The sequence below is a fragment of the Bemisia tabaci genome, chromosome 3 (genome assembly GCF_918797505.1).
Source record: "Bemisia tabaci chromosome 3, PGI_BMITA_v3".
Lineage (NCBI taxonomy): Eukaryota > Metazoa > Arthropoda > Insecta > Hemiptera > Aleyrodidae > Bemisia > Bemisia tabaci.
The window spans coordinates 38,529,732-38,544,903 of NC_092795.1; the positions used below are offsets into that span (position 1 = coordinate 38,529,732).

Consider the following 15,172-nt stretch of genomic DNA (forward strand, 5'->3'; position numbering starts at 1 on the left):
TGTATGAAACAGAATGTTGAATTCTGTGATTGTATTCTTTAATTAACTTATTCCCATTGTGTTGAAATATTTTGAGGAGTGGTACTTATAAAAACATGCTGATAGGAGGGTAAAATGCAATTTACTTGCAATTTTTTAGGGATTCTAAATGCTAGGGAAATTAACATTTATTGGTTCAAAGAATAAGTACTGAAAGGGCATTTTTATCCAGGAGTTACTATTTTCAATTTTTCAAATAATTAATATCAGCTGATTTTTGGCAGGAAGGCTTCCCTTATAATGATAATTTTGTTGAATCTTTCCCACACTCGCACAACTTTTGCAAGACTAAAAATCATGGTGTGCATGCACTTCTTTCTTGTGAAGTTTGATCATAAAATATTGTCTCAGGCTCCAAACCAAGTAGCGCTCCTCTATTAAACTTTTCAATTGTGATTTTTGGAAGCTCTGAGAGAAAAACAATGCCTCCCCTAAGCTGTTTAGACGGAGCCACCATCTCTGTAAAAATAATCATTAAACATAAATTAGTCACTCATTTAGTTACAATATGCATATATCGATCAATTTTAACAACCTCAGAGCATACCTGTAATTGAAAAAGTAGCATGTTTCCATAGGCACTCAGAAATATTTGAATACAATCAAAAGTTTTCATGTCATAGCTTTGAGACTAACATGGAGCTTTTGAAATGATACGACAGTCGACGACTTTACTTTGCAGCAATGGGTTGAAGGTGCGAAAAGTGGCCTCATAATAATGTCACATATTAGTTCTGTTAGCGGAATAAACATTGATGGCTCCAGCAATGTCTGTTTTCATAATTTTTGGTTGTCCACAGGCACAAAGTAACACAAACCACCATAACTGTCCTACATTTTTTATATTTCCTCATGTTGATGCGCATTTCCGTAAATACGAGTTTAAAGAAACGGCCGGTGCTCTAACTGTTGCAAAATGACAATTTTATGGAATAATAGATGCGTCTCCTGACCGCTACAAGGTCCAACCCCCTGAAGCTCTTCGCGTCTCAAGCGTTATGCGTCACGCATTATTTCAGGATTTTTTATTACAGAGTAAAATAGAAAGAATTCATAGCTAGGCAAAGACGACGTAAAGTTCGGTGACCTCCAATAGTCTGTCCAGTTTGTCGTCTCTATTCTGCTGACTCATCGTGTTTTTTGTATTAAGTAAATAAACCTTGACATTTTGAGATACGACAGACTCAGTTAGATACTTTAGATTGAATATATTGCAAATTAAATTTTCCGAAAAATTTACGGAAATACTCACAAATTTCTAGGGGCACCAGTTTCGCCTGAGTTTTCATCTTGAGTGAAATTAATTAACAAAAGTAACGGGTAAGTAAGTAGCAAAAACCAAATTCACCTTTCATGTAATCATGAATGTCTTGGGCGATGATCTTAGAATGATCTTGTGGTACAATGAACGCCCGAGGAACTTCTCCAAATATTTCATGACGGATTCCAATAACTGCAACATCTTTTATTTCCGGATGAGAGTTTAAAACTGTTTGTAATTCGCAAGGAGAAATCTGAAAAATCCGTCAGAAATTATGCAGGTGTACAGTCTCAATCAGAACCTCAACACCGAACACATGTCATGTACCAGCACTGATCAGCATGAGGATTTGAACATCTCCGGGGCTTCTCAATCGTGAGAAAAACCAACATGACGGATAGCCATTCAGAAAATACTTTTAACAATTTTGTGGTGGGAAGCTTTTGCAAGAGAAATTTTTCTCGCAGAAAATCAGCTGAGCGGATTTAACTATAAAATCAGTCCAAATACGACACGAGTTGTCTGTTTCCCTGTCATTTCTCATGTTTTCAACAAAAAAAACCTAAGCAACGTTCTGACTTGAAATTTTTCAAAAAAGTTCTCCATAATTGGGGGAAATTTCATACAAATTTTTAAGGTATATAGCTGTTTAGATTTTTGTTTACAAAATTAAATATCAGAAAAAATTCGGTAACCTGACACTCAATGAAGCTGGTTATGGTCAAGCTATAGGTTCACAATGTCCTTATTTTCAGCTCTTTAACCCCATTATTTGCAGTATCTTGTCATAGATGTTTACATGTAGAGATCTATTCGGCTGATCTCTATGATTGTGTGACTATCAGCTTGTAAGTATCTCTAGATGAGCTCGCTAGCTTCAAATTTTCAAAAACGGTCCATGAAGGTGACTGGGTAAGGTTACCTAGAGACCGGGAAAAACCTCTAATTACTCCTGTTATCAAAATCCTTAAGATCTGAAAATAAACTATTATAATTTGTGCATTAAACCAATAACTACTAGGAGTAATAAAAAAGTAAAATGAAAAAGTTTCTTTTGCGCACTCACTTGCATATAGGGTTATTATTTGGGGACGCCTTTCGGAGTAATTACACCTCCGCATCATCAGCCGTTCGCGTACCTCAATAATAGACCTACGCACAAGTGGGTGCGGAAAAGAATGTTATTTATTTTAAAAATTGACTTCATATTGTCCCCGGATAAGTTTTTTTTTTTTTTTTTTTTTTTTTTTTTTTTTTTTTTTTTTTAATTAGATACGAAAAGTCAATTTTAACCTGCGCGAAATCTCCAGGTAATTCAGGGATGAAACCTTGAAATTAGCAATATATCGACAGTGTAAGTCCGCAATCACATAACTCGTTTGCGGTGTCTGAAAATCTCCGCCTCTATGTTATTTTTTTAAAGGAAAACAAATTGACATAACTCCTCGAAGTTTTTACAGAATTTTCTTCGCATAGAGAAGAAAAATCACGGCAGTTTCAAAGAATTGCCGTCGAGTATAGTTTTCCGTTTAAATAATAAAGTATGACAGGAAGTCTGCGACGTCGCAAATCGAGTGATGTGATTGCCGACTTACACCGTCGATATGTAGCCTCAACTGGAAGTTCTCTTTTGAAGGGGTAAACAGAATTTAGAGACAATTTCTCCATACAATTCATGAAACTATGTCTCGGAAGTTTGCTCTTACCTGTTGCCCTTGGTATTTTATGATATTTTTCATTCTCTCAACATAGTTCAAGCATCCATCTTCGTCGAGAAACCCGAGATCACCCGTTCGCAACCAGCCGCTCGCGCAGATGGTCTCGGCTGTAGCTGTTGGATTATTCACGTAGCCTTTAGTTACCATTGGTCCCTTGAAGCACACTTCACCGACTGCATTCATGGGCAAATCATCCCCACTGTCCTTATCGATTATCTGAAACAGTGCTAGCACTAAGAAAGGCGAAACGAAGCGAGCCATGCCACACACACATTTTACACAGCGACAAAGGGATCACATTTTGCGATCAGGAACAACAATCTCTAGCTCACTATGGATGCAACATACGTATCATTAGTTTTTATAATTAGGAACGTGTTTTTACGTATAAGCCATAAATTGTAATTGCATTATAAAATGCAGTTCAAGTACAATATGGAATAGTATGAAACTCCATTTCTTAACTTAACTAGACGTCATTCATAAATAATCAGAGTGGTTGTGTGAATATTATTCATTCTATGGTGCTTGCATTACAGAACGAACCTATAGCTAAAGAAACACATGCATGAAACGTCATGTGCATAGTTTGCAGACAAGTGACAACGACGTGTAGCGTTAAGGTGATTCGATGAATGCGGTATTTTGTGTTAGAACGGCATGCGATGTACCGCATTGGTTGGTTCCATTTTTCAGCTACTCGTCATTTTTCTCAAATTTTGAGATCGCAATTCTGTTTTCAGGAGACTAAAGAATTCACTTACCACAACGTAATAAAGGCGTGGTTTCTTAAGAGGCAACATATCGCATTCGAGTGCAGTTTCGATATCAGTATATCGAACGCGATATTCTTCCTCTGAAAAAACCACGCCTATAGTACGTTGAATTTGTACGTGAATTCTTTAGTCTCCTGACAACAGGATTGCGATCCCAAAATACGAGAATAGTTACGAATATCTGAAAAAATTTAACCAATCGATGCGATATATCACATGTTGTTCTGACACAAAATATGGTGTTTATCGAATCACTTCAATAGAAGCATTCAAATGCAACTATTCGTGTTCTGACAGTGTGTAAGTTGCATATACCCAAGAGTGAAGGCGTTTTGACTTCCTTAACCTCTCCTCTACTGCAATGTGCAAGATCTGACCGGCATGCATGCGGCAGTGAACAAGCAGACTGTGCATACGCTCTGTGCTACAGATTGGCTCTAATTTCTGCACAATAATTTTATAGCACGAATCTCACTTTGCATTGCATAGTTTCGACAATTTTTCCGATACGCCTTGGTTTTCCGGGTACGATTTCCCCGACGGCAGTGATATAAGTTGTTTCGGTGAGACCGAGCGCCCTGTAAATTTGAACCGGCTGCAAAAATTTCTTCTTTAGCTTTGAGCATTCTTCTTCCAGAATAGGAGCCGCAGCCAACCAAATTTTCCGCACAGATTGCAAGTCACCAAAATTGACCGAGTTAGACTTCAGTAAGGACAGCAATAGAGATGGCACTAAATGCAGATGACTTGCCTGCAAAACATATGGAATTTTTGTGAAAATGATTTCATGCTGGTTATAATCGGGGTTTCCATGAGTGTTTAGAAGTTAATTGATGTTCAATTGTGAATAATCAAAATGTAAAATAATCATTAGAGGACCGTATATACGTATAAAGGAGCTTCTGAAGCCTTGTTTTTGACGAATCTATAGTATTGAAGAGTGAAACAATGATTATTTGATAATCCAATGTAATAATTGGGGAATTTACTTGTGTGATGAATTCAATTTTAAGACGAATATTTCATATCCAGGGTCGATATTAATTTTGAGCTAAGCATTTGCTATTGAATGTAATCTTAGAATTTGTAAATTTTTTTAATAATGGCAGAATAGTCCGCAATAAAGTCCTGGCTAGGAGCAGACTTGTATAAAATTTCAGAATGATTAACTATCATAAAGACAAGTAGAACACACTTTAAAACGATGACTTACCGAGAATTCTTTAATTGTGTTGATCCAACTGAGAAAAGAGAAACTTGCCATGTTTACAATAAGTGCACCCTCGCATAAACACATGAGCATTGTAATCAGGCCATAGGCATGGGTGTAAGGCATTAAACCAAGTGCGATGGTACTTTTTCCGATGTATTGATGACTGAAAATAATGAAATTTAAAGAATTGGAGTTTTCATACGAAAAGAAAGCCGACCCTAAAATCTCCATCGTAAGATGACTCATGAAAAATCAAAATATAAACTTTCCGCGATGGGCAAGTTCAATTACTCTCACTCCGTGTAAAAAATATATCTCAGTTTGCTACGTTGCGGACCTCTTGTTTTTAAATGTGAAAAAAACACTACTTACTCTATGCAATTTTAAATGATTTTTCCGGATATCACAGCACTTCTTGTATGAGTCGACGTCTGTTGTCTTTTAAAAAGAATTAGGATACAAGCAACACAGAGTGTAGGTATTATTGAAGAAAAATTAAGTAATTTCTCATGGAAAATACGGTGCGTCATCATTTTAAAATGTATCTGAGGTATGGTTTTGAGCTGTCTTCTAGCCTCATTTGAGAATTACTTTAACATCAATAAATATTTCAGTTTTGATCAAATTAAATCTCAATTAATGAACCGTGAAAACGAGAGCTCATAGACGCAGCATGCACAAGGATTTTTCTCAACTAAAATGCCATTTCTGTCTCAGGGAAAGCATTAATTTCGAAGCTTAAAGATCATTACCTTAATTTCAGAGCCGCTATGATATTATCATGTGTAAGCATAACGCCTTTTGGTAGACCTGTAGACCCGCTAGAGGTTAGAATGAGAGCAACATCATCGGGAATATTGCTGGATTTGCTTTGCATACCTTCATTTTCAGTCTCATTCTGCAATTTTTTTTTCACCTGCGGAAATTGAATACACTGTTCGTCTATTTGAAATTCTTTCAGCGCACCTTCCAATGCAATCGCTCCCTCGCTACATGGTGTCTTGTCCTCTCCAAATTCGAGTATATACTTTGCTGCATTTATTTTTGGGCAGGCCAGTCTCTTGAGTTCACCCTTTGGCAACAGTAAGCAATCAACTGGAGCTATGTCAAGATTATGCATGACCTCATCTACAAGAAATATAAAACAAATTTTTCTTTAGTTCTACTTTGAGTTTACTAATATTTCTTCTTCATTTTTTTAAAAGAAAAAAGTATATGGTTCTGATCGTCGGAATTATCAGATACTTAGATGCACGTGCTTACCAGCCGTTCTGCACCAGCCGTCAGAGGCCGTAAGTTCAATGAGACAGTCACCGTAATTCTGATTTTACAGAATTTTGAACCCTCCAGTGATAAGTTTTGAACCGTGGTAAATAACCCCTCTATATAATAAAATCATTCTTAAGACACCCGATGGACGGGGTTAGGAAGGAGGGTAAGACGGTCCAAAAGTCAACTTCCAAAGAAGAAATCAAAATTCAGAGCAAGGAGAAAGTCATTAAGAATATTGTTTGGCGGAAAATTTTTCTTAGACATCGTAGGTATCGTTTGTTGGTAAATTAAAATTATTTGCTCATTAACCGCCAAAGGCTGATTTCGACGATTTCACTGGCCACTTCCTTCAGCCTTAGGGGGAGCGCAATGACCCAATGAATGGGCTGCGCAGCGGCCAGGGTGAGTCACACCCTAGTTGGATATAAATATATCACAAAATTAGAGAAGTTTTTATTGTTTTACTCACTTTTTTTAATCTTCGGTCCTGATTTCTTACTCTTCTTCTAACTTGACTATGACGTCATTTCGGGCCTTTGGACCATCTTCAGGTCGTGGCGGTCGCGAACACACGAACTTGTTCGCGACCGCCACGACCTGAAGAAGGCCCGAAATGACGTCATAGTCAAGTTAGAAGAAGAGTAAGAAATCAGGACCGAAGATTAAAAAGTGAATGAAACAATAAGTTAAGGTGATTCGATGGACGCCATATTTTGTGTCAGAACGGCATGCGATATATGGCATAAATTGGTCCCATTTTTTCAGCTACTCGTCATTTTTCTCCAATTTTGAGATCGCAATTCTGTTGTCAGGAGACTGAAGCACTCGCACTTACCAATTTTAACATAGAAATTCATCGTAATAAAGGCGTGGTTTTTTTAGAGAGGAAACATCGCATTCGATACTGATATTGGAACTGCACTCGAATGCGATATTTTCTCTCTAAAAAAATCATACCTTTATTAAGTTGAATTTCTTTGTTAAAATTGGTTATTGAGTGCTTTAGTCTCCTGACAACAGAATTGCGATCTCAAAATTGGAAAATAATGACGAATAGCTGGAAAAATGGAACCAATTGATGCGATATATCGCATACCGTTCTGTCACAAAATATGGCGTCCATCGAATCACCTTAACAAACACCTGATAAAGTTATGAATCCAGCCGACTAGAAAAGTTTTTATTTTTCGAACGAATGTAAAGGGATACAGCTTACGTAATGTTGACTTTCGACTGATTAAATGACAGATTGCTCCGCTGGTCCAAACACCTAATAAAATCCAAACGAAGTCATCGTTATTTGAACTCATCAAGCCAACTGTGTGCCCCTTGCCGATGTTTTTTGCGTGGAACCATCTTGCTAATGCGGCGCATTTGCACCGAATCTCATTGAAATTTATCCTCCTGTGAGTTTCAGCGTCAACCTGAACAGGAATAGTTAAAAAATGACTAGTATTCACACATCGACAGCACAAAAACTGTGTCATAAACGCTTGTTGGGACATTATTTTCGCAATGAAAAAAGATGTATCCCCAAACCTCAGATGAGGACTCCTTTTGGAGAATATCGCGATGTCGATCATTCTCCAATTCCTTTTTTTCTTTCTAAGAGAATAAAAGGAAATCCCAGAAATATTATTGCGGTGATGTCCTACACTGTTATGAAAATGTAATTTAAAAAATGAAATACCCATGCGAGTGAATATAACCAAGTCCTGTATGGCGATAAAGATATTATTCAAAAATTAAATAACTAAATATACCAAATCAGAAAAGTAACAGGTTACGGTAATGACATTTTGGACATTTGGGGCCCAAAAAATATTAGAAATGGAAGATTTTTGGGAAGAATGAGGTCAGAATCAGATAGAGGGTAAAATTTTGAATAGGAAAAAAGAAGAAGGGGAAAAAAATCGATTAACTAGATGCAAAAAAATGGAAGTAACGTGGAATATGAAAGCTTATTTGAAACGACCCATGCGCCTTAATTCCTTGTGTGTCCTCTTATTTTCTATTTCCTTGCTTTCCTTGAGAAATTTTCTCTGTGCCCGTCCTCTATTTTAATTTTTTCTCGGCATCCTTCCCTTTTATTCACTCATTTTGTGAGCCGAGGTTTCTCGACTTACCCTCTGCCACCTTTTTACCTGTTGTATTAAATTTTTTTGGAGCATTTAATCTTTCTATGCTCTATAGTTTCTTTGTGATCGCACTCGTGGAATAAGTGAGAGGGGAAGAAACCCTTAAAATGCTCGTGTTCCCATTTGATTAAATACTCTAAGCGCCCTATTTCCGTGCAACGACGACTCACGAATGCAATATGCAACACATAGTGACATTTTGTTATCACAAGCGAAAAAGATGAAGGCGCTCCAGCTTTCTCAATGGCTAAGTTTGGATGCAACTATTCGTGTCTTCTGGGTGCCCGTGTTGCATACACAACGAATTGCAGGCGATCTGGCGTTCTTACGGACAACGTATGAATGCGACCGTTGGTTTCAAGAGTTGTCTATGATGCATTTACAACCGTGTTAACGGTTAAACTCTCGGATTCTGAACTTCGAATCAGTCGTTTTGCACCGTGGTCACGGGAGAGTCGCCAAAATCAGTGAAAATTTCCGCACACCATTGGCCGCAAACATTTCCGCGAAAGCATTGAGGATGTTAGCCCCGCAAATCACGACCGTTGGAATTTCGAAATTTGCGATCCGCTCAGGGCCGGATTTACCTACTTGCCGCCCGTGAGCCGCCCCCTTCTCATTCGTTTTGAAACAGCAATAAAAAATATTAGGTGAACGTGCCAGAGGAGGAGGGGTGCATAAGACGGCGTCTCATGCATTAAGACTCGTTCACTCGTGTCGGAAACATTTTTTGCGAAAACCCTGTCCTGTCAACACCACTAGCAAAAGTTCAAGGAACTTTGCGCGGAAGTTAAGTTCCGTAAACCTATCTCTATGTGGTCAAGGCCTTCTATTTTTGAGAGATGAACGAGAAAATTATGAAAGAACAAACATAATTGTGGTTTAATAATTATTTTAACGTTCGCCGCCGCGCCTCGCTGACCTCACTGTGTTTAACACAATGCGCGAAGTATTCATGCAGCCTTGTAGGCGCTATGCGTTTCACGCTGACCGCACTGTATTTGACGCAATGCGTGAAGTATTCATGCAGTCTTGTAGGCGTTAATATGTGTTAAATGACAACCGCTGCACCGAGGGCTACTCCTTTTCATCTTAAGTCCTCGTCATTATTGCTCTCTTCGCCGCGCCGTTACAGGCCAAATTCCGTGTTTGGTTCCTCTCTTTACACGACTAATTAAAGGTGCTGTCTCTAATATCACCGAAAGACAAAAAAATTAGACATTTCTATACACTCAGAAAATAAGAGATTTTTTCACCTTTTCTCGATTGTAATTTTTTTTTCTGAATCCGATTTTTTTTTCAGCATCTGAAAATTCGGGGAATTTTTGAATCCAAGAAAACTTGTCCCTTTGACTAAGTTAAAAACTTAATTTTGAAATAAAATTAACATTTATACATCTATTATCAAGAGAAAACACCTTGAAAAAATACTTATAAAAGCCAAGATTATGACTAAAACTATTTGAATACTTCGATTGTATCTCGCAAAAAGGAACCAAGAGTATTCCAATGTCGCTAAGCTTGTGCAACTTTTTTTACCTTGCAAACATAAACGATCATCTAAACTAGTTTCACCTCTACTCCCAGTAAACTATGAATTCAAGACGAAAATTACCGTCGTAAAGTTTACTTTTTGCAAAGAATGTACCTCGGTTGTTGTACCAAAGTTGCACAATCCCAGCAACATTGAAATGCTCTTGGTTCCTTTTTGCAAAATGTAATCCAATTGGTTGTTGCTGCAAAAAAAGTAGTTTCCCGCAACCTCCGATACAATGCTCCAGTGACCACATAAGTTGGCCCGAGCACAAATTTTTCGGGAAGAAAAACTTTCCCGTTCCTGTTTTTCACTTAATATCCGCCGGAGTTTCGCATATCTTCCGTTTCTCCTCATCGCAGCTTCCATCAAATCGCAATTGCCCGGAAACTAGGACCGCACATCTTATCTGATAAAATCGTTCGCCCTTTAGACCGATTCTGGGGGATTAGACTAGACTAGTCAATGTGTCAACTGTTGGTCTAATTTCATTACGTGAACGCAGAGGAAAAACGGGGTAAAAAAACACTAATGTGTGATCAATTTTCAAGGACAATTCTGTAATTTCTCCTACGATTTTAAATAGATTAAAACGCGTAATATCCAAAATCTAAGCTCAGATTCGGATTCCTTGTGAAAAATTGATGAGATTTCATGTATCATATGTTAGAATAGCGTGAAGGAAAAAGGTTTAACGACGCGTATAGATTCTGTCGTACTGCCCCTTTGAAGTACGCCGCCGCGTCGGTCGCCCGAGATCCCAGTTAGACAAAAAATATTTTTAAGAAATTTTAAAAATATTAAATTAATATTTTCACAAAATATTTTTAAAAACTTTTTATATTATTTTTAAAATCTACTCATGTTAACCTCAGTTAATTTGAAAAATATTTTTTGAATATTTTCAAAATATTTCTTGAATTTTTTCAAAGTATTGTAAGAATATTTTAAAAATATTGCACAAGTATTGCATCCTAGAGTGCGCGCTCTCTAGGTGATATGTTTGGTACTAATGTTCTTCCGAACGTGCATATGCGTTGCTACCAGGTGGTGGATCATCGTAGAGTTGTGACTTACTTTAAAATCCGCGCCGTCCTAGTCGGGATTAGAACCCACGCCTCGGGCTGGAGTTGCAATCCGTAGTCCAGTACTTTACCACCAGACCAGCCAGCTTCCTACAGATGGGCCCCTAAATTCAATCTCTTAACTATCGCAGGCCTCTGAGTCCGTAATATGTTTGTTTATTGACGGATTCTTATGATATTTTACCAGACTTTATTATTTATTATTTTTTTATTGTTTTTTATTTCATCATGTAATTTTTTCATTCTCATTTTTTTTAACTCTCTCTCATTTTTTTTTAACTATCTCTTTTTTTAAAGTATCATTTTTTTTTAACTCATTCTTTTTTTTTAACTCTCATTTTTTTTAACTTTCTCTTTTTTTTATTTTTTTTTTTTTATTTATTTTTTTTTAAACCAAATTAACGTTTTTTATAATTGCGTCTTTTTCCAGTTTTAATTATTTGGGCCTTTTTCTAGTTTGAATTTATGTCGATGTATTTATGTTATTTATTTATTGTTATTATTTCTTTTTTTTCTTATAATTTTTATAATATTAATTCAAACATTTTAAAAAATTTAATATTTTAAAAATATTATGAAATATTATTTTTAAAATATTAACAAAAATAATTATGATATATTTTAACAATATTATAAAATATTATTTTAAAAATGTTTACTTTTTATATTTTTAAAGTATTTTTGGAATATTTTAAAAATATTATAAGATATTATTTTTAAAACGTTTACTTTTAATATTTTTAAAATATTTTTAAAACATTTTAAAAATAATATTTTATAATATTTTTAAAATGTTTACATTTTATATTTTAAAAATATTCCACAAATATTTCAAAAATATGTCATATTTTATATTTTCAAAGTATTTTGAAAAATATTTTTGGAATACTTTTAAAACATTCTTGAAATGTTTTAAAAATATAAAGAAGAAAATATTTTCTGTAAATATTTTTGAAATAAGGTGCATATTTTTAAAATATTTTTAAAAATATTGCTGTCTAACTGGATACAACCGAACGGGGAGGCGCCGGCCGGCGCTTAGCATTCGGTTTCGTCCCGAGAAATTCCTCACGATAAATTCTTCTTCTTCCTCCTCCGCTGATCCGCTGAGCACTACCCATGTTGCCACGTTGCATTCATATGCTCGAATCAATATGCCTACGTTCGTTGCGTGTCTTTCCTTCACGCTATACTCGGGTATGATACATGAAATTGCATCGATTTTTAACGAGGAATCCGAATCTGAGCTTTGATTTTGGGTATCATGCGTTTTAAGTCACATTTTCCAACTTCAAAAATCCGAAATGACGGACGTGCTAAAAATGCTATCTCGGCTCCTGTTCGATGGATTTTTGTGAAACTCGGTGTCAGGGTATGATACATGAAATCGCATCGATTTTTCACGAGAAATCCGAATCTCAGCTTTGATTTTGAGTATTACGCGTTCTAAATCAAAATCTGTCCAAATTCAAAAAATTCAAAATTCGAAAATCCGAAATGACTGAAGTGGCTTAAAATGCTATCTCGGCTCCTGTTCGATGGATTATTCTGAAATTCGGTGTCAGGTGGTATATTTCGACGGAAAACTCAAATTTTGGTCAGATTTTCAAAATTTCAAAATCCAAGATGGCGGCCGTGGCCTAAAATGCTAAGTCGGCTCCTGTTCACTCGATTTTCATGAAACTCGGTACCCAGAGGTATTTTTCAACAGGAAACTCAAATTTTTGGTCAGACTTTCAAAATTTCAAAATCCAAGATGGCGGCCGTGGCCTAAAATGCTAAGTCTGCTCCTGTTCGCTCAATTTTCGTGAGACTCGGTATCCGGAGGTAATTTTCAACGGAAAACTCGAATTTTCGGTCAGACTTTCAAAATTACCTAATTCAAGATGGCGGCCGTGGCCTAAAATGCTAAGTCGGCTCCTGTTCACTCGATTTTCGTGGAACTCGGTGTTCGGGGGTATTTTTCAACGGGGAACTCGAATTTTTGGTCAGATTTTCGAAATTTCAAAATCCAAGATGGCGGCCGTGGCCTAAAATGCTAAGTCAAGATAACATATTCGCCACTATTCACCATACTTCGTTAAAAAAAAGTAAATTCGTTCTTTTAAAAGTTAATAGCTATGAGGGGCGGCTCGCGGAACGAGTCGCAAGTTCATCGCGAAGCGAGGAACTGGGGGTCCAGGGGCACTCCCCGGCTAGGCGTGACAGCTCGCACAGCTCGCTGAACACGGCTAGTAGTATGTTTCTTGGGTATGAGCGGTCCAGAGCCGCTCTCCAGCGGCAGTGCGCTGGAGTTACTGCTTGTTTAACTGACAGTAGGTATTCCATGTGAACTTTTGATGAGGCGCCGGCAAATTATATTCCAATAGTGCATTTTTCAAACTTTTCTACTTTTTTAAAACATTCTTTCTGTTGAAAATGGCTTTCTAATTTTGCGTTGGTGGCTAGTAGTAATTTTCAAACTTCCCCCCCCCCCCGACTTATTCACGTTCCACGCAAGTTAGGAACGACAGCAATTTTCCCGTTTCTCCCAGCGGCAAATATGTAAATCCGGGCCTGATAAGTCGTATGGCACTATGACTTTGCAACATGGTGCAATATGCGGAAACATCATTGGCAGTAAATTACGTGTCCGCAATGCCTTTGTGGAAATGTTTTTGGTGGAAAATTTCAACCATATGACAACGTTACTGTTATGCCACACGAACACCGAGGACTTCGTGGTAAACACGACTGTAAATTCAACGTGGAAAACCCTTCAGAACTAACAACCGCAGTCGTGCGATCTGCTAAAGAAAGCCAGAGCGCCTGCAATTCGTTTGGTATGCAACACGGACATCCCAAGAACACGAATAGTTGTATCCAGACCTAGCCATTCAAAAAGCCGGAACGCCTACAATTTTTCCCGTTTGTGATAACAAAATGTGTCACTCACTGAATTGATACATCGTCGTTTCACGAAAATAGGGCGCTTTGAATATATAATCAAGTAGAAGAAAAAGAAATAAGTGAATTAATAATAGATATACAAATAAAATGGAGACGATTCATCGGCGATTGAACACATGATCTTCCTCATATTTATCATCTTATTTTCATACATATTTGCTCTTGTAATTTACTTGGATATATATGTAAAACTCGTATCATACATTAATTATATCCTGTTTTCCTTCAAGGTGGATAAAATAATTTAGGACCGAAAATGAGCAATTATTCGAGAGAACTGCAAAACTTCACAACTTTGCGCTGGTAAATCTGGCAAAAACCTTTCAAGAATACCTCAAATAAGGACAAGCTCTCACAGGGTAAATGATTTTGAGTCGTTGCACGTTACATGAAGTTACATTGACGTTACAACTGAAGTGGACATTCATCCTGAAGTACACCACTTTGAAGTACAAAAGGAAATCCGTCATAAAAACGGATAAGTTTGTCTTGTAAAATCGTTCTAGAATGGCAATAGTAAAATTACAAAGCATTCTCATAGATTGCATATTTGTGGGAGAAGAGAATGGCAGCATTCTCCGCGAACTACATAGAGCTAATTGATAGACTTGCTGAACGAAACCAAAAATCGCAGTGGATAAGCCCAAGAGCATAGTTAGAAATGAAGGAAACTAAACATACAAAATAAATTAGTTAAATTCAGGTTATGGTTTATAAAAATTCTTTTTTAAGTACACAAAGCATTGACTGTATGGGCGTACGAAAGGGGGATCCAAGGGGGCCTGGCCCCTCTAGAATTGAAAATAGCACTATCTGCCCTCCTCCCTCTCCAAAAAAAAAAAAAAAATCTGGATGGTGAGAAAAAACCTTCGTCGAGGAAAATTATCTATCATAATGCACATTGTTAAATGAAAACACCGTTTTCATTCAGTTAGTATTTCCTGAGACTTTTATCAATGAAGCTTCAAAATTTGTCCAAGTAGATTTAAAATGTCAAAAAATTACGGATCTATGATACGCAACAATTTGAAAGTATTCTTTGCTGAAAGTAAAAAAATAAACTTAATATTTCCGTAGAAATTGATGGAAAATCTTCTTCATGGGAGCTTAAAAATGGGTCCAAATAGATGTATAATTTCAAAAATTTCCGGACCTCCCTTTGGACGGAGTTGGGGGGGGGGGGGACT

General features: G+C 36.9%; 1 protein-coding gene across 1 annotated transcript; it reads right to left on the reverse strand.

Moving 5' to 3' along the window:
- Positions 1 to 323: 323 nt before the first annotated feature.
- Positions 324 to 7,700, reverse strand: LOC109038952 (luciferin 4-monooxygenase). The gene is made up of 7 exons (XM_019054230.2): positions 7,496 to 7,700; positions 5,760 to 6,135; positions 5,008 to 5,170; positions 4,270 to 4,545; positions 3,007 to 3,234; positions 1,388 to 1,553; positions 324 to 498 (listed from the first exon to the last, which is right to left on the reverse strand). The coding sequence occupies exons 1-7, from the start codon at positions 7,587 to 7,589 to the stop codon at positions 335 to 337; spliced, it is 1,467 nt and encodes a 488-aa protein (XP_018909775.2). The 5' UTR covers positions 7,590 to 7,700; the 3' UTR covers positions 324 to 334.
- Between the last annotated feature and the right edge of the window lie 7,472 nt (positions 7,701 to 15,172).